Source organism: Nyctibius grandis, chromosome 9 (assembly GCF_013368605.1).
Source record: "Nyctibius grandis isolate bNycGra1 chromosome 9, bNycGra1.pri, whole genome shotgun sequence".
NCBI lineage: Eukaryota > Metazoa > Chordata > Aves > Nyctibiiformes > Nyctibiidae > Nyctibius > Nyctibius grandis.
The window spans coordinates 13,876,480-13,898,019 of NC_090666.1; the positions used below are offsets into that span (position 1 = coordinate 13,876,480).

The 21,540-nt window shown below is 46.8% G+C and overlaps 3 protein-coding genes across 3 annotated transcripts; all 3 read right to left on the reverse strand.

Annotated features, from left to right (window-relative positions):
• Positions 1 to 2,341: 2,341 nt before the first annotated feature.
• On the reverse strand, positions 2,342 to 3,704 carry HOXD9 (homeobox D9). The gene is made up of 2 exons (XM_068408003.1): positions 3,056 to 3,704; positions 2,342 to 2,627 (listed from the first exon to the last, which is right to left on the reverse strand). Exons 1-2 carry the CDS (start codon positions 3,702 to 3,704, stop codon positions 2,386 to 2,388), a joined length of 891 nt encoding a protein of 296 aa, XP_068264104.1. The 3' UTR covers positions 2,342 to 2,385.
• A 3,879-nt stretch (positions 3,705 to 7,583) lies between these two features.
• On the reverse strand, positions 7,584 to 9,999 carry HOXD10 (homeobox D10). The gene is made up of 2 exons (XM_068407993.1): positions 9,258 to 9,999; positions 7,584 to 7,861 (listed from the first exon to the last, which is right to left on the reverse strand). Exons 1-2 carry the CDS (start codon positions 9,997 to 9,999, stop codon positions 7,584 to 7,586), a joined length of 1,020 nt encoding a protein of 339 aa, XP_068264094.1.
• A 7,556-nt stretch (positions 10,000 to 17,555) lies between these two features.
• On the reverse strand, positions 17,556 to 18,966 carry HOXD11 (homeobox D11). The gene is made up of 2 exons (XM_068408070.1): positions 18,360 to 18,966; positions 17,556 to 17,791 (listed from the first exon to the last, which is right to left on the reverse strand). Exons 1-2 carry the CDS (start codon positions 18,964 to 18,966, stop codon positions 17,556 to 17,558), a joined length of 843 nt encoding a protein of 280 aa, XP_068264171.1.
• Positions 18,967 to 21,540: the final 2,574 nt, after the last annotated feature.

Consider the following 21,540-nt stretch of genomic DNA (forward strand, 5'->3'; position numbering starts at 1 on the left):
ACTGTGCATATGTACAAACATATATTAACACAACCAACGGGTAGGAATTAAATTATTGTTCAGTTTGACACTAAGAGTATTTTCAATGGAAGAACCGCGTTTCGGCGTTGGAGACGTTTGGTTTTCTTTCTGCCATTTTGAAATAAACGCACACAATATTAGAAATAGGTAAACAAAGGAGGGGGGGGAAAGAAAATATACGAAGTAAAATCTGTCAATCTGCCTGAGATAAAATGTTAAAAGGAGATGGTGTGGGCTTGGTGGCAATTTCTTACCAGAGCCTCTGCTGGAATCACCATAATAGAGTGTTGTGTGGCAAGAATATTGTGTACATGTTGTTAGTTATAGGTCACACCCCTCCATGGCTATTTTCGAAAATATGGAACTAACATCGTAGGATTCATCATAGTAGAATATCCTATAAAATACATTTCAACAAATCAGTGGACTTTGTAAAATCTCTCAGTTCCGTGACCTTCGGGTCTTTTTTGAGTCTGTTGCCTTGGCCCAACGCTGACATATTGAAATTTACAGTCCAAGATTTTAAGACCTAGCGTGTCTGCATTTTTTGGCCTTTTTCCCCCTCTAACAAACACAAACATCAAAATAAGGTGGTTTCAAAGAAAAGCGCCATAGCATATCGTAAACTCATTAGGTCCAGACGTCTAGTCATCTCGATGGTTTTATTATACCACGGTTCTTCCTGTTTTAAAAGAATTATAGGTATCTTCTCGACAATGGATGGGAAGCAATGCAACACCTTTTCCTGGCGCTTTTGCCTTTCTTTTTTTTTTTGTTTTTCTTTTTACAGAGGTAAAAAAACGTTAAACACCAAGTCTCTCAGCTCTCTGCTTAGTCTTGAATTAACCGAACTGCTCGTAAATATTTACGGGTCCTTCATTTTAATGGTTGCTCTTTAAACAAAGCATTTTTTACAATGAACTTCATCTCAATTATCTTGATAAAGTCATGTGTGTTTATAAATGCAGAAGGCATGAGACGCGTCGCTAAATGAGCTCTCGCCCACACAGCTGAACGTTTGGAAGCAGCCGTGTCCCCCCGGACCTTCCCAACCTTCAGATTAAAGAGCTCAGGGGTTAGAAGCGGCCCCCCTCAAAAAAAAACAACACACAAAAAAAAAAAGAATAGGGAATGCAATCATTTTGTTTCATTGGCTCCGGAGGACCGGTGCTGAAATATTTCCTAAATTATTCCAAGAGATCGCTGATGTCTCCAAGGCAGCTGGTACCCGAGGCGCTCGGGAGCAGCGCGGCAGCGGGCGCACCGGCACGGCGCGGCCGGCGCCGGCCTCTCCGCCGCTGACCTCCAAAAGCTAATGTCTATTAGGCGAGGGGGGCGGAAAAAGTGATTTTCCTCGGGCCTTTGTGACTCCCAGAGGTGCTGCTGCCCCGGCAGCGCGGCCGGCCTTTGCCGCGGCCGCGGCCCGGCAGTGCTCGGCCCGCGGCGGGCTGCGCGGGGGCTGCGCGGTGGGGTCGGCGACGCGGAGGGCATTGCGAGGGGCGCACAGATTTCTCCTCTCACCGCAGCGCTGTCGTTCGGTCACGGCAGACTTTATTGTGCAATAACTGACAACAATTACAACAGGTCCGTAGTTCGAGACACGGGGTAGTTAATTAATACAACAGTCACCGGGGGCAGGGACGCCAGCTAGCCGGGGGACAGGGAGACGTTAGGCCTATTGCGAACGGCTTCGAGGATGAGACAACCTAACAGTGCACTAAAAGGGGGGAAATAGCTCGTGGCCTCGCTGTGGCATCTATTGCGAGGGAGCGAATTTCAGACCTAGAAAGCAGAGGGTTTGGGTAAGGTTTCCTCTTAGTAAATCGTTGACAACACAGCACCCCCATTGATTTAAGCGACTGTAATTTAACATATATTTTATCATCGTAATTATAATTAATTTCCTTACCTTTATTTTGGCAAAGTAACTACCTAGACTACACCACTTTGAAGAAACATGTCAAACATTTAACATCAGATAGAGTTCCCAAAGCTAACGTGCACTCACAAGATCATCAACTAAACGGTCTGGGAAGAAGGAGGGGGGAATGAAGCGACTCTGCAAAACACGTTGGCGAGCATGACAAAATTTCCCAAAATACCTGACATAGACCACGTTTCACTTCTATCTAAAAAAAAAAAAAAAAAGGACGAGATTGATTTAAAGTTCCTGGGGTGGGGAGGCGCGGGAGGAGGAGGTGAAACGTATGGGGAGCTGAGGGGGCAGGGGAAGAACAAAACCAACCAAAAAAAAAAAACCAAAAACCACCACTACAAAAAACCCAAACAAAAACACAAACCAAAACCCAAAAGCCCCAAATTCAAAACTAAGCAATATTCCCCAACTGCGTTTCTACCCCAGCGTTAGTCTCCTTTATTGCCTTTCTCCTTGTTCATCTTTTTCATTTTCATTCTTCTGTTCTGAAACCAGATTTTGACCTGTCTCTCTGTGAGATTTAAAATCCTAGCTACTTCGTAACGGCGGTCTCGGGTGAGGTACATGTTAAAGAGAAATTCCTTTTCCAGTTCCAGGGTTTGATACTTTGTGTAGGGACAACGCTTTTTCCTCGTTGAACGAGCGTGGATCCAGTTTGCTGCAGGGTTATCTGGAAGAAGGGTGGTATACAGGGAACGGGGTGTGGGGGTGGGGAGAGAAAAGTCGTTAAATTAATTTAACGAAGGATGGACTGTTTTCACAACTTTGGAGGAATTATCATAAAAGTCTTAATGCCCCAGTCTGTTTACTGTACAAATGATGTCTTGATAGTAGGTGGTTATGTGGAGTCTTTTATGGGTGCTTGTTGCTGCTTGCGCTGGGGTAGGCGTCTAGACGTTTTTATAGGTTAGTAAAACTATCAGTTTTGCACATTCGAGCCTTACAGGTTTCGGCAATAAATCAAAGGGGCAATTTCTTTCTTTCCCTCTTTCTTTCTTTCTTTCTTTCTTTCTTTCTTTCTTTCTTTCTTTCTCTCCCTCTCTCTCTGTCCCTCTCTCTGCCTCTTTCCCTCACTCTCCCCTTTTTTTTTTTACTTACTTGGGTCAAGTTGCTGCTGTTTCTCCTCCTTCAGATCGCTGCTCGGGCTGGGGTTGTGGCTGCAGGCGGCGGGGTCCTTGGAGCTGCCGGCAGCCGCCTTCTCCCGGGGCTCCTGGAGGAAGGAGCTGCACGTGTACTCGGGCACACCGATCCCCTGGGACTCCCGGGACGAGGAGCACTCAGTCCTTTTGGAGGAGGAGGAGGAGGAAGCCGAGGAGGCGGCTGCTCCCGTCTCCGGCTTTATCCCGTAGTGGCGCCCGTTGGAGGAGCCGGAGCTGGACGCGGAGCCGCTGCTGCCGCCGCCGCTGCCGCCGCCGCCGCCGCCCGGGAAGCCCGGGAAGGGCTCAATCCAGGAGCGCACGTAGCGGCCGGCGTCGGCTGCCCCTAAGTGGGGCTGGTGCATGTAGGGGTGGTAGATCCCGGTCATTGCCGCAGACGGCTGAGGGTGAACCGTGGACCAGGAGGTGGAGAACACGGTGGATTTTGGTGCAAAGCTACAGGAGGAAAAATCTGAACTCTCTGCAACACCTGATGGCCTGGAGGTCGCACTGTGACCTCCCTGGACGAATCTACTCCCGTAAACTTCTTCGCTTTCATGGCCTATGAGAGAATCGACATAATAGTTACTTATGGTGCCACTAGACGACATTTTAGGCTCCCCTCTTAGTCATATAAAAGGTTACACTGTTAACTGTATATGATACCCTCCCGGAGAACAATCGTAGTATTTTGCAGACTGCAACCCTCAACCATTGGTTGCGCAGCCCACGTGATCATATTTACCAATACTGCGAGTAAATCAATCCGCTAAACTGGGGCTGCTGTGATTAAAAAAAAAAAAAAATCATCATCAACAACGGCTCCGCACAGCGCCGGCTGCGCGCCCGGACCGCGCCGGAGCCGCCCGCCCTCCTGCCCTGCCCGCCCTGCCTGCCCGCTTGCCCGCCCGCCCAGTCTGCCCTGCCTGCCTGCCCTACTTGCCCGCCTGCCCTGCCCGCCTGCCCTGCCCGCCTGCCCTGCTTGCCTGCCTGCCCTGCCCGCCTGCCTGCCTGCCTGCCTGCCCGGGGCGCGGCGGGCGTGGCCGCACTGGCAGCCCACGGCTGCGGCGGGCGCGGACTATTTCTTCACCTCCTTTGAGTGATTTCTGCCATTCATTTCTTAATCAATGAGAGGCAGGGTGTTTAAATAAATCCAACAGCCTTGGCTTGCTAATCACACTCCAAGCTGCTGAGGAGACCCGCTGGGAAAGGGGGATTCTTGCCTGTAAAAACAAACCATCGCAAGCTGGGACTGTAACGACTTCTCATAAAACAGGAAAATGTTACAGTAAAAGCACATTGCGGTACTTCCATATTTCAGAGCATGTGCGGGTATTATTATCCTCCTCCCCCCACCCCGAACAGAAAGTTTCCATGGAAAGGATACACTTTTTAAAAGAGATGCCCATTGTGTTGTTTTAAAACAGGTGGAAGACCTCTGTAATGATTTTATGCCTTTCAATAAAAATTTTATGAGGTGCATTTGATTATAGATTAATGTGTCCCTAATAAAATGGACGGATGGAAACAGCCAAGCCTGTGTCTCCGAGCACAACTGACGCTTCACTGAACACATGCTCCTGTATCTGCGAAACTTTGGGGCTACACAGCTCCAACACGGCCCCTCTTACGGTGCCCAGCGCGGCCCGGGAGGGGACGCGGGCAAACACTGCCCAGAGGAGGCCGCTTGGCCCCGCAGCGGGCAGGCAGGCGGGCAGGCCGCCCCCCGCTCTGCTCTGTTCAGGGGGAGCCGGACCGGGCCGAGCTGGCCACGTTCAATGCCTACGTGAGATTTTTGCCCTCTTTGCTTTCTTTTTCCTTGCCCTCCCTCCCCTCCACTTCCCTTCCTCCCTCCCGGCCCTGTTATCCTTCCCCGAGCGAAACGGTGCCCGGTTAGTATTGAAAGCTAGATTACCCATGGTCTTCTGCCCATGCCTGCTCTCCCGAGCGAGGGACGGTGGCTGTGTCGGGATCTGGAGGAAACGCACAGAGTTAGTGGAGAACACGCAGCACGGCCCGCCGAGGGCACAAACAACAGCACTGGGAAAACACTTCCTACTCGCGGGCCGGTATGAGGAAGGGACTGAAATTCCTGTTTATTTAAAGATTTATTACTCTCTTAGGTTGTTTTCTTCCTTTTTTCTTCTCTTTTTTTTCTTTTTCATTCTTTTTTGTTAATTTCTTTTTTTTTTGGTCATCTCGCTTTAGCATTTTCCTTGCGTTTTCCTATTTCTCTTATATTTTTCTCTAGAAGCAGCGTTTGTGGTACGGCGAAGAACTGCCCCTCACTTCACAGACATAAATTGATAAAGCAGGCAGATTAGAGTGAGCCTCATTTTTTATATACGTTAAACACTTGGTATGGAGCCAGCTAATTACTTCCCACTGCTGAAACTTCTTTGGTGATGTAGCGAGTATCTTTAAAGGAAAGGAAGAGACGGTTTAAATGTATGGAATATTTAAAGAGGTTTTTTTCTCAGCACCGTTTTGTGGTTTGTTTTCCAAACGAGAGGGCAAGCACAAAATACCTACGTTCTTGCTGCTCTCTTGCAGCTTCAAAATGGTGATATTTTGGTTTGTGGAAAACATACCTCTGCTCTGCGAATAAACGTGCACATGAGAAAGTATTGGCTTAAATTAAATATCAGCGACAAGAGAGGAAAATACAACGCCGCCAGCTGCGGTATGAGCAGTATCAGTGTCACCAAGTCAGACAACATTGTCACTATCTTGCGTTTAATTTCTTGATTTAAAAACTGCTTAGGGGAGTAATGAGTGTTGATTGCGAGCAAGCTGGTTTCCCAGCGCAAACAGTAGCCAAGCTATTTTTCCGGTACTGTTTGACGGTGAAACTATGCCCAAGTATTTGCACTTCAATTTGGAGTCATGTTCATTTGCAAGCCATTTGCAGTTCTGCTTAGTATTTCTGCTCACACGGGCACTCACCCGCTCCCACACACATGCCCTTCCTCAGATTCCAGAGCAGAGCCTAATAACATTTTTCAGCTATGTACAGAAAGGGTTAAGAGTCGTGAACTTCATTATCTGGATGTGTGCTACTAAAATGGAATTGCGCGAAACGATCTCTGAGCAAACAGAAACGGTGCAGGGTGACAGAAGCAGGTCTGAAGAGGCTGGTGCACTTTTGTAAGCACGCTTGGGAGCGTTTCTGCTCAGAAAAGCCAACCTCGCCAGATGTTTGAGGGAATATTTTCCCATCCACCGTCTTCTAAAAGCTCTTGAGCTGATCAAGAACCGAACTCCTTAACATTTACTTATACCCAGCTTTGCATTTGGTATGATGGACTTTTTTTAAGCGAGTAAAGACACAAAATCAAGGTCTACACATTGTAAGCGTGCAGTGGCTGATATTTTTAAAATCAACATACGAACGTCAAATAAAATGACACACATATTGCTGACAGCTTGTAGTAGAAAGATTGTTTATCACTTACCATTTATGAGTTGATTGGATGAGAATGTCCAGTTTAGGTCATAATATTTTACTACTTTTTTTTTTTTCCTCTTTCTCTCTTTTTTTTTTTTTTTTCTGCCTTCAGTTTGTCAGACTGCGAACATCACACAGCATTTTATCAATTAATCATTTGTTTACAGGCACAACTATACATGAATTAGGTTTACATCATTTCCCGCCCCAGTCTCCACCCCACCCCTAAAAAAAGGAAGGGGGGGGGGGAAAAAAAGATCAGGGGGAGAAAGAAAGAAAGAAAGAAAACCAGGCAGACACACACAAAGACCAGAAAATGGAAAAGAAGGTTCATCAGTCCAAAGAGCTGCTGATAGAGAAAGATCAGGAGACAAACCTGCATCCATACTTTAAACATTTGTAGAAAACCAAAGGAACCGCAGTAGTTTACAGAGTTTATTGTATTATACATGCGAACAGAACATGCACAAGAAGGACATATTGCTGCTGAACGACTACTATTCCACATATGCACCATAAGGAAATGTCTACAGTGGAGAAGAAGGAAATATTTTTACGAAGGACAATCTTTAAGTTCATTTGCGAGGATAGTTACATTATAATGTGCTTCTCTTTCCCCCCGCCCTCCAAGTGTTTTCCCCCCCCGTTTTTTCTTAAAGTATTGAATGTACTCAAAACGTTATGGCCCGTGTAACAGCCCCACATAAATACCATTTTGTTAGTAAAAACATGAAAAAGTCACATTGCTTGGATGTTCGACAGTTCCAATAAGTTAAGACCAAATGATAATATTCAATAATAGTTACCCTGCATTACGATGAGAACAAAAATAAATTACACGTGCTAGATTTTATATATACTCATCATAGTAATACATATTCACTTGCAGCGCTAAAAGAAGGACGAAGAGTCACATTCTATCAGAAAAAAAAAAACAAAACAAAACTGGAAAATGCCGGGTTTTGCCAGAGTCTCTCCCGCCTTTAGCAAGTGGCGGTGCTGTGCCCGTTCCTCACTGGTGCCCCCCCCCCGGGGTTAGGGTTTAAGAGAAGGTCAGATTAGCGGTCAGTTCCCGGATTCGGTTCTCCCTGCTCATCTTCTTGAGCTTCATTCTGCGGTTTTGAAACCAAATCTTGACCTGCCTGTCAGTGAGGTTTACGCTCTTACTGATCTCTAGACGGCGCTCTCGAGTGAGATACATATTGAATAAGAACTCTTTCTCTAATTCCAGTGTTTGGTGTTTAGTATAAGGACACCTCTTCTTTCTGCCACTCTTTGCAGTTAGCCAATTGCTTGTTGGAGTATCAGACTTGATTTCCTCTATCAAAATCAAAGAAGAAGAAGAAAAATAAAATCAAGAATACCTCAGGCTGTTAGAGTGTACCCTTGGCCATGACCCCTCCTCTGCAGAGTCTGGCAGTTATGGTGGATGTGGGCATTAAACACAGTTCGGGTGAGATGTGGGCACAGAGGGAGACCCTCTGCCAGGCTGGGCTCTCCCGTACCCGCACACAGCACCCTACCTTGCGGCCGCCCCGCGCTCCTGCCGCTTCCAGAAAGGGGTTCTCCTGTTTTCAGCTGGCGTTTAGCATTTCAACAATATTTAACCTGCCATCAGCCCCATAGCCACATTTTAACGGGTCTAGCCTCCCCATGGCCGCCTCGGGCTCCCGCGACACTTGCTACGAAAATACCCCAATTGCAAAATACCCTCGCACTGTATTTTGAAGCAGCATCCCCCCCAGCCATCAACTGAATTACACCACCACACCTAGGAGCAGACATAGAGGTTTTCCCAGCTAAAAAGATATACAAGAAATTAACATCCTCTGCCTTGGATTTTTTTTTTTTTCCATTTTCCTTTTAAATTTTTTTTCCACCAGAAAGAAATCTGCCTCACGTCAGCCTAGACCTGGTCTGTTAAATAAATATAATTCAGATAAAGAGAATCTCCATGAACATGTAGGGTAAAAATCGACCTAGAGGTTGTAAAGTACATTTTCAAAGGAGAAAATTTCCCGGTTTGGGATTCTTCGACACACGTCGTTCGAAACAAAGGCTTTAGTGCACTTTTAAAGGGAAGGTGTAATCAGATTACCACAACCTTTAGCTTTCAAACGCATTTCAAAATACTGTTGCACTTTTGGAGACCAACCCCAGGTTATGTGAAGTACCACATTGAAATATCCCACCTTTGGACCAGGCAGATAGCGGGCTGCTGCTTTCATTGTGCATTTGTTTCCAACTTTACCCAGGCTGGTAGCACCTATTCCTCACCTATTTTAATAGGATTGTAATTAACTTTAAATGCAATCAAACCGCGGTAAGGCTCGGAGGGAAACAAAAAAAAAAATCAGCGAAATATTATGAGCGAAAAGTTGAGCTGGTCGTATTTTACAACCTCCAGACCTGTTTTTTTTAGAGGTATGGGGCTGCTTTTGGCTGCTGCAGCGCATTAAGGAGCACACGGCTATATTCTCCGCATCACAGAGGCGGTCTGCATGCACGAGAGAGGCAGATCTCTACAGAAAATCTTTGGACCCTTTCGTGTAGCATTTTTGCCTGCCAAAATCTTCAGAGACACAGCACCTGCAGCCCGATACTCCTTAGCATTAAATGTGATGGCTGTGATGCTCGTTAGTATATTCGAGCGTGCTTTATGGTGCTAGCGTGTTGGAGTTACACTACGGCACGGCTTAAACTCGGTAATACAGACCTTTACTCTCTTTCTCCTGGACTTCTGGGCTGGACACGGAGCCTTCGGGCAAGCAGCTCCGCTCGTCTTGCAACGTGGACTTGGGCTCGGGACTTTCCACTTGAGAGACTTTAGCGGTGCTGTCTTGGTTGTTCGGGTTTTCATTCATTTTCTTTTCCAGCTGAAGTTGAGCAGATATCTGCGGTTTGGAGCTGCCGCGAGGGTTTAACTGTAACATTACAGTTGAACTCGTTTCAGGGCTATTATTGTACTCTTGGGTTTTCCCAGTGGCGTAGGTCTGGCTCAGTCTAAAATATCCTGGGACGGGAACCTCGGGGTTCTCAATGGGGCATGATTCAGACACCAGCCTCTGGTAGGAAGGGACGTCTGCAGAAATGAGTTTGGATCTCTTATCGGAATACATGCAGCAATTGCTTTCTTCTTTAATATTTGTAGTGAAGGAACAAGTGGGGACCTGCTGTGTAACAGGTTGCTCTATTCGACAAGATCTGTTCGGGTCTGTCCAAGTGTCTACTTGAGGTATATAAGGATGTACATTCATACCCATATTTTGGTGATTAACTTCTCTTTTAGCCAGAGACGGAAGGAGTCCACAGGTTTGCATCCCATACGTCCCAATGTCTGTGCTAGGTGGCATATACATGCTGGCGCTGTTGGAGTAGAAACTGTCACTCCTGCACGCACTGATGAGAGAATCTACTAAAAAAGTATTAGCGGCAGGAGAGCTGTTGGGAAAGGACATTTTGGGGCGGAATTTGAGGAAGAGAGATTGTGTCCTTTGTAGGCTGACATCTCTAGGAAAACATTCCCGTGTAATTGCGGATGCCTCCGCGCGACCACATGACAGCCGGGCCAATGGCAGCGCCCGCCGCCCCGCGCCCCGCCGCCCCGCCGCTGACGCGCCCCGCCGCGCCGCCCCGCCGCGCCCCGCCGCGGTCAACAGCGACCCCTAGGCCTCCGCGCCGGCACCGCACCGCACCGCCCCGCCGCGCCCCGGGCCGCCCGCGCTGCGGCAGCCGGCCCGGCCCCCCCCGCACTGCCGCCACCCCCGCCTCCCCGCGCCGCGGAGCCTCCGCAGGCGCGGAACCCCGCGGCTGGCACGGCGGGCGGAAAAACGTGCCTTGACAGCCATGGCTCCTGTAAGGGCCCCGCTACTGGCAAGTGCGGGGACAAAAGGTTGCGGGATTTATTAATGAGTATTAAGGAGAATCAGGGGCGATCAATAAAAGCCTCATCTACATTCTTGGGCTACTTGGTAATTTTCTTGCTTCTGAAGCTTTTTCAAGAGTTATACCCGCTGTTGCCGCGCACGGGAGGATATTTTATTAACAAATCAATCGCGACTTTGTAAAGGATAAGATTAATAGTTAAGATTTAGCATAATGGCGTTCGCGTTATGAATTATTGAAAATTATACTATTGATTTTTTCCCTCGCTGCTAACCGAGAAGGTCAATTTTTGTTTTAACACAAATCGTCAAATAGTAAAAGCTAGGCTTTTGTCATAACTCGAGTTTTATAGGGAGGCTACATTCCTAAAATTATTTTACAACGCTCTCGCCCGACCGCCTGGCAAAAAAAAAAAAAAAGTGGGTTTTCACTTACCCTGGAAACTGAAAGCATCATAAAGTTAATTTCTCCTTCTGTAGTATCGCTTATTAAAGAACATACAGAAACTCATATCCTCACTGCAACTCTTCGAGCAACTTTTTCTTTCCTTTTTTTTTTTTGAAGAAGAAGAAAGATAAATGCATCTGTATTATATAAAAAAAAATACCGAAGGCAACGGTAACTGTCTACATGGCAAATCAGATTTTTCCGTCCCAACATTTTAAAGGTGTTTTACTGTTTTTCCACCCACTTCGTACCCATATTTACACCCGAAGAGGTTACATTTTAAATAGTGATGGTGCAAACTGTTTATTACTCCTTTTCCTTTCAGTTTCTTTCCTTCTTTTTTTTTTTTTTTTTAAACCGTTCTCAAACTGGAGTATTTCTTATCTGGGACTAATGCTGTCAATGGCTCTCATCCAGACAAAGTGAACTTGTTGATAATTTTTCTTTCGGATTCATTCGCCTGTTTATTTTGGGCCTTTCTACCATCCAAACACCCTTTCAGATCCCCAAGAGCGGGAAGTACGTGAAAGGATTTTAAAAAATTTAAACGCGTCTTTCGCACAGCTGAATACCTGCGTTTTCCACCAGCGTGGATTTTAATTTTCCCCCGTTTCCTGGCATTTGGATGTTTTGCACTTTACCGTACACTTTACACTGCTGGAAACAATAACCCTATTTAAAATTTCGCTGTGGCAATGAGACAGACCTTTTAAAACCTTATCGCAGCTGTTCAAATACAACATCATTGTCAGGTTAAGAGCCTAGTGTCTTTTATAGCCGCGGTCTCCAGCTTCTGGGTTGCCGGAGAGTTTAAATATTACCTTCGTAATATTCGCTGCTCTCCAGCCCTTTCCGCAGCATCCCCCGCGCCTGGCGCAGCCCCCTGCCCTCCCCGGGCAGGCTTCACCGCCCCGGCGGGCTGAGCAGCGGAGCGGGCGCTGCGGCGAGATGGCTGTTTAAGATCATGATCAGAGCCATTGCTAAGCCTTGCCTGCGCCGGGAGAGAAGCGGCGGCGGAGCCCACGACGCTCCCGCCGAGAGCGGCGTTCTCCCCCTTCGCTTTCTAGCAATTTCCTCTTCTACAACAACAGCCCGGACAACCCACAGAGTTTAAAGCAACAAAATACTATTTTCCTTGACGCAGTTTAAGACATGACTGTTAAATCTAATCAGGAATTTTATGCCCATCAAATGGCTCTTTCATAATCTTTATTTACACTTTAAGAAAAGGGGGTCCCAGAAATATCCCAGCTGAAGTATTAGCCCAGAGGTTTGCAGCGGGTTTCGCCCAACAGTAAAGTTAAAACAATAAGCAAATGCTGAGCTGCTTTCCACGCCAGCCTCGCTGGTGCTAGAGGAGCTGACTTCTTGGCTGCTGATTAGACATGAGGGCTCTTTGATATTTTTAATTGAAAATATGAATTTCTTGCATGTCACTACACGGAAACTCAGATGATGGCTGCGATGATAATGATTTAAATATCGCATTCAGTACTGGCAAACGCCTCCGTAAGACCCTGCGCTCACGATAAATCAGGAAGGTTTTTAAAAACGGGCAGCAATTTTTTGTTGAAAATGAACCGTAGGAAAGTTTAAGTTTGATGTAAAAAGAAGTTGAATAAACATGCGAGAGCCACTGGGGAACTGGGGACTTAGGCTCTGGGCATTTAATGTCACTCTTGTTTTAAATCATATTAAAATGGAATCAAGTAATTAACATTAATAAATAAATCAATATTGTGCAATAAATGAGATATACAATCTACATTAATATAAAGCTTTTGCTCTCAGAGCTCCATATTTTTCCGAACAAGGGAGGAAAAAAAAAAAACAACCAATGGGTCCATGCAGATGTAAATTACTGTTTGTAATAAAGCATAGGTGGACATTACAGTTTTCTCCTCTAGCAAATGTCAGGGCTAAAAACTTGAGGTTACCAGACCTGGCAGCAGGGCTTAATTTTCACTTCCTTATCTCCCTAAACCTTATTACTGGTGATATGATTATTTTTTGCCTCGGCTATGCTGAGGATTCCCATAGTTGCAATTTGCTCTGTTTGTGTGTCATTATGGGAGGGGGATGGGAAAGTGGTATGAAAGAGGCTAGATATTTTGCAGATGCCTTCAGTAACAAAGGTATTGCGAGAAATATCTTATTTTAAAAATAGGCTAGAACCCAGGAACCGTTTAGTAAAATTCCTTTCATTGACTCGATTTCAACATTTTATTTAGGGTGTCTTTAAATGCGCGGATTGTATATTTTATGCCACGCTGTTATACTGCAGGGAGATTGAAGAATTCTTTTATTTAAGGAAAAAAAATTGGCTACGATATTGTGTCCTTTCTTCTTTTAATAATGTAACTGTCACATTGCCCAGATTTCTATGTGCCATATTTTCATAGAAAGAGTCGGCGACTGGGCTGAGGGCTCGAATTCCCTGGATTTTTTTCTGACCGAGGGCGGGGGACACACGGGACAACATACTGATGACATTATGCCTTTTCCTAAATATGAAAGCTTGCAAAACAAACAAAGTAGCATGCTGACCACCTCTTCAAAGGTGTGATTTCTGAGCGTGAGGATGGCAGAGTAGCGCTGACTGTACTCCCAGCTTTGCCCAAAGCCTCAGCCCTTCCTCTATTTCTGTGGACACAGACGTACATATCTGGTTTGATGAGATTTTGGAGTGTAGATTGGTCGCCGATGCAGCCCTCAGCCTCGGTATTTGGGCCGCACATTCATCTTGCGGCAAATTCCTGCCGCATTTGTAGTTCAATCAAAAAAGCAAATTCCCTTTTCGTTCTCCTTAAAGGACAAGCCCAAAGACATTTAGAAATAGCTCACAGCCTTTTCTGTCTAAAGGAATAAAACAGAGAAAGGGGTAAAAAAAAAAAACAAACACAGAAAAGAAAAAAAGAATAGAAGAGGTTATAGACGCACCCAGAATCATCATATTTACACAAAGATTTCAAAAAAAAAAAAAAAAAGAAAGTGGCGTTTCCATATTCCGGTGTATTTTTTTGATTACCAACATGTCCTGGCTCCCGTCACTCGTTCGCATCCGCTGAGATCGGCCCCACTGTCACTGCCAGGGGTTAAAGCGCCTCATACGAAGCCTGATCGGTTTGGGGCTGGTGTGGCCTCTCACAAGGAGCACCCTCATGCCAAGAAAAACAAACAAACACAACAACTTCGCTAACCGTTTCCCTCTCGAAAGGGGTATCTCCACCGAGGGACCAGGAGATTTTCCTTCGGGATCCGGCTGCGCCTGCAAGGGCTACCTTTGGCGTCAGGGATACCAAGGACTTCAGATTGTGCAATGCCGTTTGATTACCGACGGAAAGGTTATTTCTAGGAAAGTGTTAACAATGAACTTCTAAAAAGAAAAAAAAAAAAACCTCAACAATCCAGCAGACAATGTGCCAACAAATGCTTTCACGAGAGACGGGGCTTCAAAAAATGCGGAATATGGCTGAGCCAATGTGGAATAGATTTCGATTAATTCTGCAAATAAGCAGAAAGCAGCGAAGCCCTTTCTTTCCTCAGATTCAGCCCAAAAGTGCGCACTGGAGGGAAAAAATAAAACAGAAAAACGGAACATGCTCGGTCACTGGAGACCGTACAGAAAATTCATAAGCTTCACTTTAATTTTCTAAGCTCTAGTTTCAGTTTAATAGATCTCCATAGTGCTTTTAAGGAGAGGGATTTCATTCAACAATGCCTTGGCAAGGTGATGTTCGGATATTAAAAATATCTTCTTTTCGCTTTAGTGTCTCTATCTTTCTTTTTTTAAAAAAAAAAAATTCTCAGGATCTAAGGTTTATCTCGCCTTTAAATAAAATATGTTTTAAAATTTATGCTTTTTGTACCTAGATGTTTATTTAAGAAAAGCCTTGAATAAGGATCGAAGATAAACTGTGGAAACGCATGGGGTTTAATATTACTTTTGTTCCTTCCGCGTTAAGGCTATCCTTAAAGGAGTAACTAGATTTCGTTCTAGGGAAAGAATTCTGAATATCACTGTTTTTTTTTTCTTTCTTAAAATTATGGGATTTTTTTTAAAGCTCGGATGCATTATAAAAGATTACGACCAAAAAAAAAAATTTATTTTAAAGCGACATATTTCTCCAGCACGTCACAGTTATGGGTTATTTGTTTAATAAATCTTTTTGATGCTTTATTTTCTCATTTGGAAGGCCCTGAAATCTTATCGTTACTTATATATTGGCTATTTTATTAGCAGTGGAATTATGATGAGGGGGAAAGCGGAGCGGAGGAGCGGGGCGGCGGCGGCGTTGCGGGGCGCGGGCGCGCCCCCTTGTGGCCGCCGGCCGCCAGGCGCCGGGCAGCCGCCGCCTCGCCCAGGCGCTTTCTCCTCGGCTCCGTTCGCTCTCTGTCGAGGGCTTCTTCCTTTCTTTTCAAATAGAAACTGAAAGATGCTATCATTGAGCATTTATGCAAGATTAATGCTAGGGTGTTTCGGTTTCCCCGGCCCTCTTTTGCGGTGTCTTAGCATTTTAAAGGCGTAATAATCCGTTAAAATAGACTGTTAAAGCACTGCAGGGAACACAAGAGCAAACGACTCGTGCTCGCCCTGTGGATTAAGGCTCGGGAGAGACGCGAGAATTTTGCGATAAGGTCAGGCAAAATGCTTTGAGAAATTCCTTGCAACTTTGCTCCTTTCACAATGGGCTTTGTGAGGCAATGTACATCCGCAGAAGAGCTACATAGAAATATAATCTTTCTCCCTAAACTACAAAGCATTTCCTACAGCCCCCGCATTATTTTTAACAAAAAAAAAACTTTTTTTTTTTTTTAGAGCTATATATATATATAAAAAAAAAAGGAGATTTGAGGCAAATTCGCGGGGCGCGGAAGAGAAAGGCGAGAGAAGCGGGGAGCCCGCCGTGCTCCGGCTAGCGGCGACCGGAGCGGGACACGCTCTCCGCACGCCGCGAAGAGGCTCACCTCAACTCAGCTGGGATTTTCTTTGCGTTATGATGCATTTGCTAATATGGCCAGCTATGCGGTAATAAATGTGTGTATGGTTGTGCGTGTGTGAGAGAGAGAGAGGGAGGGAGACAGTGAGCGAGAGAGAGTGGGTGGTGGTTGAAAATAACAGAGGAACCTTAAGGCGCCTAATTATTCAGAAAGGTTAAAGGTGATGACCTTGACATTTTGGAAGTTCAAAGACATACACTTATGTTTTTCTTGCTAAAGGGTTTAAAAAAATTTTTTTTTAGTCATGCCTCCCTCCGCTTCCTTTTCTCGATTTTTTGAGTTCTCAGGCTTTTCCTGACTTATTTGGGCACTTTTGCCTTCCCTGTGTGCGAGCATGGCGAGACGGCTTCATCCTATTCAAAAAAGGCAAATTCTTTTCTCACTCCTCGCCTTTATTGCACATTGCGGAAATCTCTTTTTCACCCACCAGAAGGTGTATAATATAACCCAATTAAGCTGTTTAGAACCTCGGGTTTTATGGTGTTGTCTAGACAGTTCAAGGTTTTGTAAACAGCCCAGCCAGGTCACACAAGATAAAGCGGCGAGGAGCGGCGCGGACCTCCGCCGGCCACCACCCCCCGCTCAGGGCCCGCCGCGTCCGGGACGGCCGGGGAGCTCCCGGCCCTGCGCCCCACTCCGCTCGCCATGCCGGGGAGCGATATTTAAGAGATCCACCCCTCTGCCTCCAAAATTTTTTTGCTTTTTTTTTTTCCCCCTCACTAGTGCCAATTGTTTATAGCTCCCTCTTGTCTGAATCGCTGCAAGCCCTCCGTCTTTCTGCCTTACCCTTCACTGACAAGTAGACAGTCATTGGCATTGGGGATTCTGGGCTTATTGGGAGCCGGACCAGTTCAAAAAAAAAAAAAAAAAAAGACCTTTTTCGTTGTTTATAGTAATTGTAGCACCATCAGAAGTGATGGTCTGCAGACAGCCATGTTGGCTCTGCCTCACAGCGAACAGGGAAGGTTGCGTATACCTACAAAACTAAACTATTATTATTTTAAATGCATTTAAAATAATCCGACTAGGTTTCCTCCTGCTATTATTTCACTGAACTTGGCTCTAGCCCGGGAACCGTTAGGATACTTTGGAGATGGAAATCCATACAGTGCACGGAAGTTATAACCTTAACTTTACTAGAAACGATTTATTCACATGAAAAAGACAGTGGCCCATGCTTTTGGATGACAATAGAAACATATATATATATTTTATATATAGCGAACGTACATTTACCATCTCTTAAATAAACCGCATTCACTTAAAGGGAGGAAAGTGTTATCCTTGCTCAAAAGCAACAACAGAGCCCCCCCGAACTCAATGAATTGTAAGCAAAAACTACCAGACACACTGCAGGTCCATTGCTGGTACTGTGGGAGAGGACAAAAAACACCTTTGGCGAGAAACACTTGAGTGGACAGTTGGCTTTACCCTAGTTTCCCCTTATCAGGAATCTGCTCCGTCAAGCCCCGAAATCTCCAGTGGCCATTCAGTGTGTGGAGTTGCACATGAAAATGAAACTTTCCGCAGGGTGGATGTGTCATGTAAACCAATTTACTTTTTCACTCAGATGGCAGGTCAGAGAGACCGAGATATTATTTGTTTTTCTTCTTTCTTCCTTTTATCGTGCTCTTTCCTTAAAAAAAAAAAAAATCCCTTTCTTTTTCCTTTTATTTTTTTTTCAAAACAAGGGATTCCCAGTGAAATATTGGAGCCGATCTCTGTTCAGTTTCTTTTCTTTCATCCTTCGATTCTGGAACCAGATTTTAACTTGCCGGTCAGTGAGGTTGAGCATTCTGGACAACTGCAGTCTTTTCTCTTTGTTTATGTACACGTTGAAGAAAAACTCCCGTTCCAGTTCTCTTATCTGATATTTGGTATAGGGACACCTCTTTTTCCTTGATCGCTGGGGAATTGCTAAAGTTCAAGAGAGAAGAAACTGATTTATGCTGCTGCTACGAACATGCTCAGCTAAGAGATCAGAGACTTTGACAATATCCCATTGCCTGGAAAGCAGCCCTCTAGCAGTTCAGAAAAATATTCCTGGGGCTTTTACTCTCTGGGTGACTTAGCAAAAAAGTAATATTTCCCAACTTCTCCTTAAAAGAGAGCACTTCGAGCAATACAGAGAGATATTTAAATGGGCTGGAAAAATTCCAAGTTTCTCAAACTCCTCTCACCCCCCCCCTCGCCCCAAACAAATGAAGATCTTAAGCTCTAAACCGAAGGCAACCCTGAGCACTACCTGTGAGATCTCCCCGACTCCCCCCGCCAAATCAACAATTTAATAACAATTAATATCCTCTTCCAAGAATACCTTAAGCCCACCTAAATTGGTTTCCTATCGTAAACACGCTTTACAACGGTAAAGGAAATCTTATAGGATATATAAAATCCTTTGGATGCTTATAAAATTGCACATAAAATGCGGCTTGACAAAGTGTTGGCCTTGTACTCTTGCCCCCAATTTACTACTGATACCTACCTGAACTGTTGCTCTTCTCTGCAACAGCTTCACCAGAAGGGGAATCGGCGTTGTTTGCTGGGGTCACTTTCTTCTCTTGGCTGGAAGGTGTTTTACTGCAAGTGTTGTTCTGGGCTTTCAAGTCGCTCTTGTCCGCGTCCCCCTCGCCCTCGGAGTGTTGCTGGTACGGGGGTCCGGGGGCCGTCTCGTAAAACTGGTCGAAGCCTTGAGGCAGGATGCCGTTCCTCCCCACCGAGCTGTAGAAGTTGGAGGCGGCGGGAGACGGTCCGTGGTGGCCGCAGACAGGGTCCGTTTTAAATAACATTTCCGTCCTCCTGTTCGCAGGCTGCAGAAAGTCTCTGTGCATCACCTCTTCAGCTGAGTAATAAGGAGCATAACTGCCCCTATACTGCCATTTGCTGCGCTCTAATCCGTATTCCCTGAATGCTACTTCGCGCACAGGTTGGACATGAGGTAAATTAGAAGAATAAGGAAAAGTCATTTGACAGGACGACGATTGCGACAAAAAAGAGGGTTTCGTCGAGAAATCTGAGGGTGAGACATAATAAGCGCACCCTGGCAGATACATATTGGATGTGCCGTGACTGCAATCGTCAAACTCAGTCATGTCTTCCTTTTTGCGATTGCAAGCAACCAGGAGGCTTCAATGCATTGAACAAGATCCATCTATTGCACAAGAGGGTTTGGACAGGATCAACTAAGAAAAAATCCCCACCGTGTGCTGACGTGCAATTCATCTTGATTGATTCTAGTGGTAATTATGTCACGTGACGCGATGTAGAAATGTCCTTATATCTATATCAGCCCCTCGGAAAGGCTCCTAAGATCTCTCCAAAGAGCCCTCCCAGCACAGAGACGAGCGCAGCCTTTGTACAACTATAGCCGTTTTTTCCCCCTCATCCTTTCATCAGGCGATGAGATACACGTAGGTGGTGCGGCTGATCACCTGGGGCCGCGGCTCCCGGGCAGGAGCCTGCCCACCGCCCGAGCCCGGCGCGGAGCCCCGCGGCGCGCAGCCCCCCGCCCGCATCGCCGCCCAGCCCGCCCGGGCGCCGGGTCTCCGCGAGCAACCGGGGGGGAACACGGCCACCGTCGGGGAAGGTAGCCCACGGAGCGGGGGGTGCGGGCTCCCGGCCGGGCACCCTCGGCTGGGAAACGTGATCACTCCTCGTTAGAGGGAGCGGTGCTCGCCGGCCGCCGCTCACGCAATGATGAGCGAGTGGCGGATCACTCAGGAAAGCCAAGTCCCATTCACACGCTCGAGCCTACGGGTGGATCTTCCCGCCCGGCTCCAGTAATCCACAACTGGCATCAAAACCGGTCAGGAAATTCAAAGCCTGAGTCCCGGTCACCTCATTTTCCCTCGCTTGTAAGCCCGAACACTGCGTGCTTGTGTCAAGGCGCCAGAGACGAACTGAAATGAGAAATGCGCAAACACAACACCTCTCCGTAGCCGGTTTCATGAAAGGGGGACACTTTCGGGCTCTTCTGGAAAGCAAAGGGCTAGGGCAGGAAGAGAAGTCCACCAAGCACGGTTTCCTTGGGAAGCAGAGCAGCACACAAAGTGACCTCTGTTCCCGCGCCTCCAACTCCCACCAAAATGTTCATTTTCATTGGAAGGGAAAAGCAGGGTTGGGAGCAGGCGACACGCACAACACCCGCCAGCCCGGCGGCCACCCTGCCTTCGAGGGCTCATATTTTGCCAATTTTCCTTTTCACCTTGAAATATGATTTTACATACACGAGCACAAACCCGGTCACAAAGGCTGAAAATAGAAGAGAATAAATAATATGCGCCAGCAATAGCCCCGTGCTCAAGCAATTCCTCATTCCAGAAACGGTTGCCAGCTCTCTATGGGAATGCCTTTTTACCGCCACTGTACAGCATAGCCAGAGTAGCCCCGCCACATGCCGCTCTCCAAACCACCCCGAAATCTGGGCGAGCTCTCCACGCCTAGCAGGGTCGCCTCCTGCCACCCAGGCAATCCCCGGACGCTCCAGCCAGGCGGCAGGCCCCAAGATCACCTCCCAAAAGGCATCCTCCAAGACCCACAGCAAGCAGAGAGCTCGCCAGGTAGGGAAGCGGCCCCAAAGTGCCGCGGGCAAGTGGGGGGAAAGCCCGGAGGCGCCCCGGCTCCGCGAGGCGGCGGTGTCCGCGGAGGGCTCGGCCAGGAGCAGGCTGCGCGCCCCGCCGCGACAGGCGCCTGCTGCGCGCCCCCGGCTCCGCGCTGCGGAGAGACTCCGGGGGCGGGAGCCCCGCAGCCCGGGCTGCGCCCCGCACCCTGCCCCCCGCCCCGCCGCTGCTACCGACACGACCCCTCCTGCATCCCCCGGCCCCCAAGAGCAGGCGAGGGCTGCCCAAGGGGCTTCCCCACCACAGCCCAGCTTGCCCTTTATAAAAAGCAAAAGACCAAAGCCAGGCAGATAAGATGAAACTCATTCCTTTTTTTTTTTACCCTTTCTTTTCTTTGTACAGTGTGGTATTTTTTGCCTTGGTGCCTCGCTCGCAAACCACCTCAAACGCCACACACTGCTCCCAGCAGATAGACTCTCGCAAGGTATCACTAGAAATCAAGGCACAAAACCACCGTTCCTTCCTTTTATCGGTAACTTTCGAGCCCTCTTGATTCTGCTGCAACACATGAACAACATCCTAAAAATGATGCCTGCGCAGCTAAAATGGCTCCTGTGTCACTTACCACCCTGAGCTTGCAGCAGAGCAGGGCAGGGATCCGTTTGGATTGTTCCCTCAGGTTTCTGATCGCCTGTCTCATCAGGAGAGATGGCTCTGGGAACCTATGGACCTTCATTTTCTTTACCGTTCAAACAACTAACTACGCCTTAGCCAGAATCCTTCACCTTCCTTTCGATGCAGCAAGCCTAGCATCGATTAAATTCTGGCGCAGGAGCCAACCAGTTTCAACTAATTCAAGTTCAAAGACATGACTACGGTTTGTTAATACGAAAACAGCCCTTTTACGAAACAGTCCCTTAAAAAGCGATCTGATTTGGGGAATGCGAGACCAATATCGCAACAGAGACCCCGCTGGAATAGGGCAGAGCTGGGGGTCCTCTCCTGACAGAGCATTTTCACCCTGGGGTCGGTTCCCAGCCCAGCTCTGAGCATTATATATCCCCTCCCTTTTCTTTTGCCTTACGCAGATTAAATAGCATCGAAACA

Excerpts from the sequence above, each read along its gene's own strand:
- HOXD10 (XM_068407993.1), bottom strand. The coding sequence starts at position 9,999 with ATGTCCTTTCCCAACAGCTCTCCTGCCGCTAATACTTTTTTAGTAGAT. Across the intron at positions 7,862-9,257 it reads CCAGGAGAAAGAGAGTAAAG|AGGAAATCAAGTCTGATACT; the intron begins GTCTGTATTACC and ends TGATTTTGATAG.
- HOXD9 (XM_068408003.1), bottom strand. The coding sequence starts at position 3,704 with ATGTCGTCTAGTGGCACCATAAGTAACTATTATGTCGATTCTCTCATA. Across the intron at positions 2,628-3,055 it reads ACAGCAGCAACTTGACCCAA|ATAACCCTGCAGCAAACTGG; the intron begins GTAAGTAAAAAA and ends CCCTTCTTCCAG.
- HOXD11 (XM_068408070.1), bottom strand. The coding sequence starts at position 18,966 with ATGACTGAGTTTGACGATTGCAGTCACGGCACATCCAATATGTATCTG. Across the intron at positions 17,792-18,359 it reads AGAGAAGAGCAACAGTTCAG|CAATTCCCCAGCGATCAAGG; the intron begins GTAGGTATCAGT and ends CTTGAACTTTAG.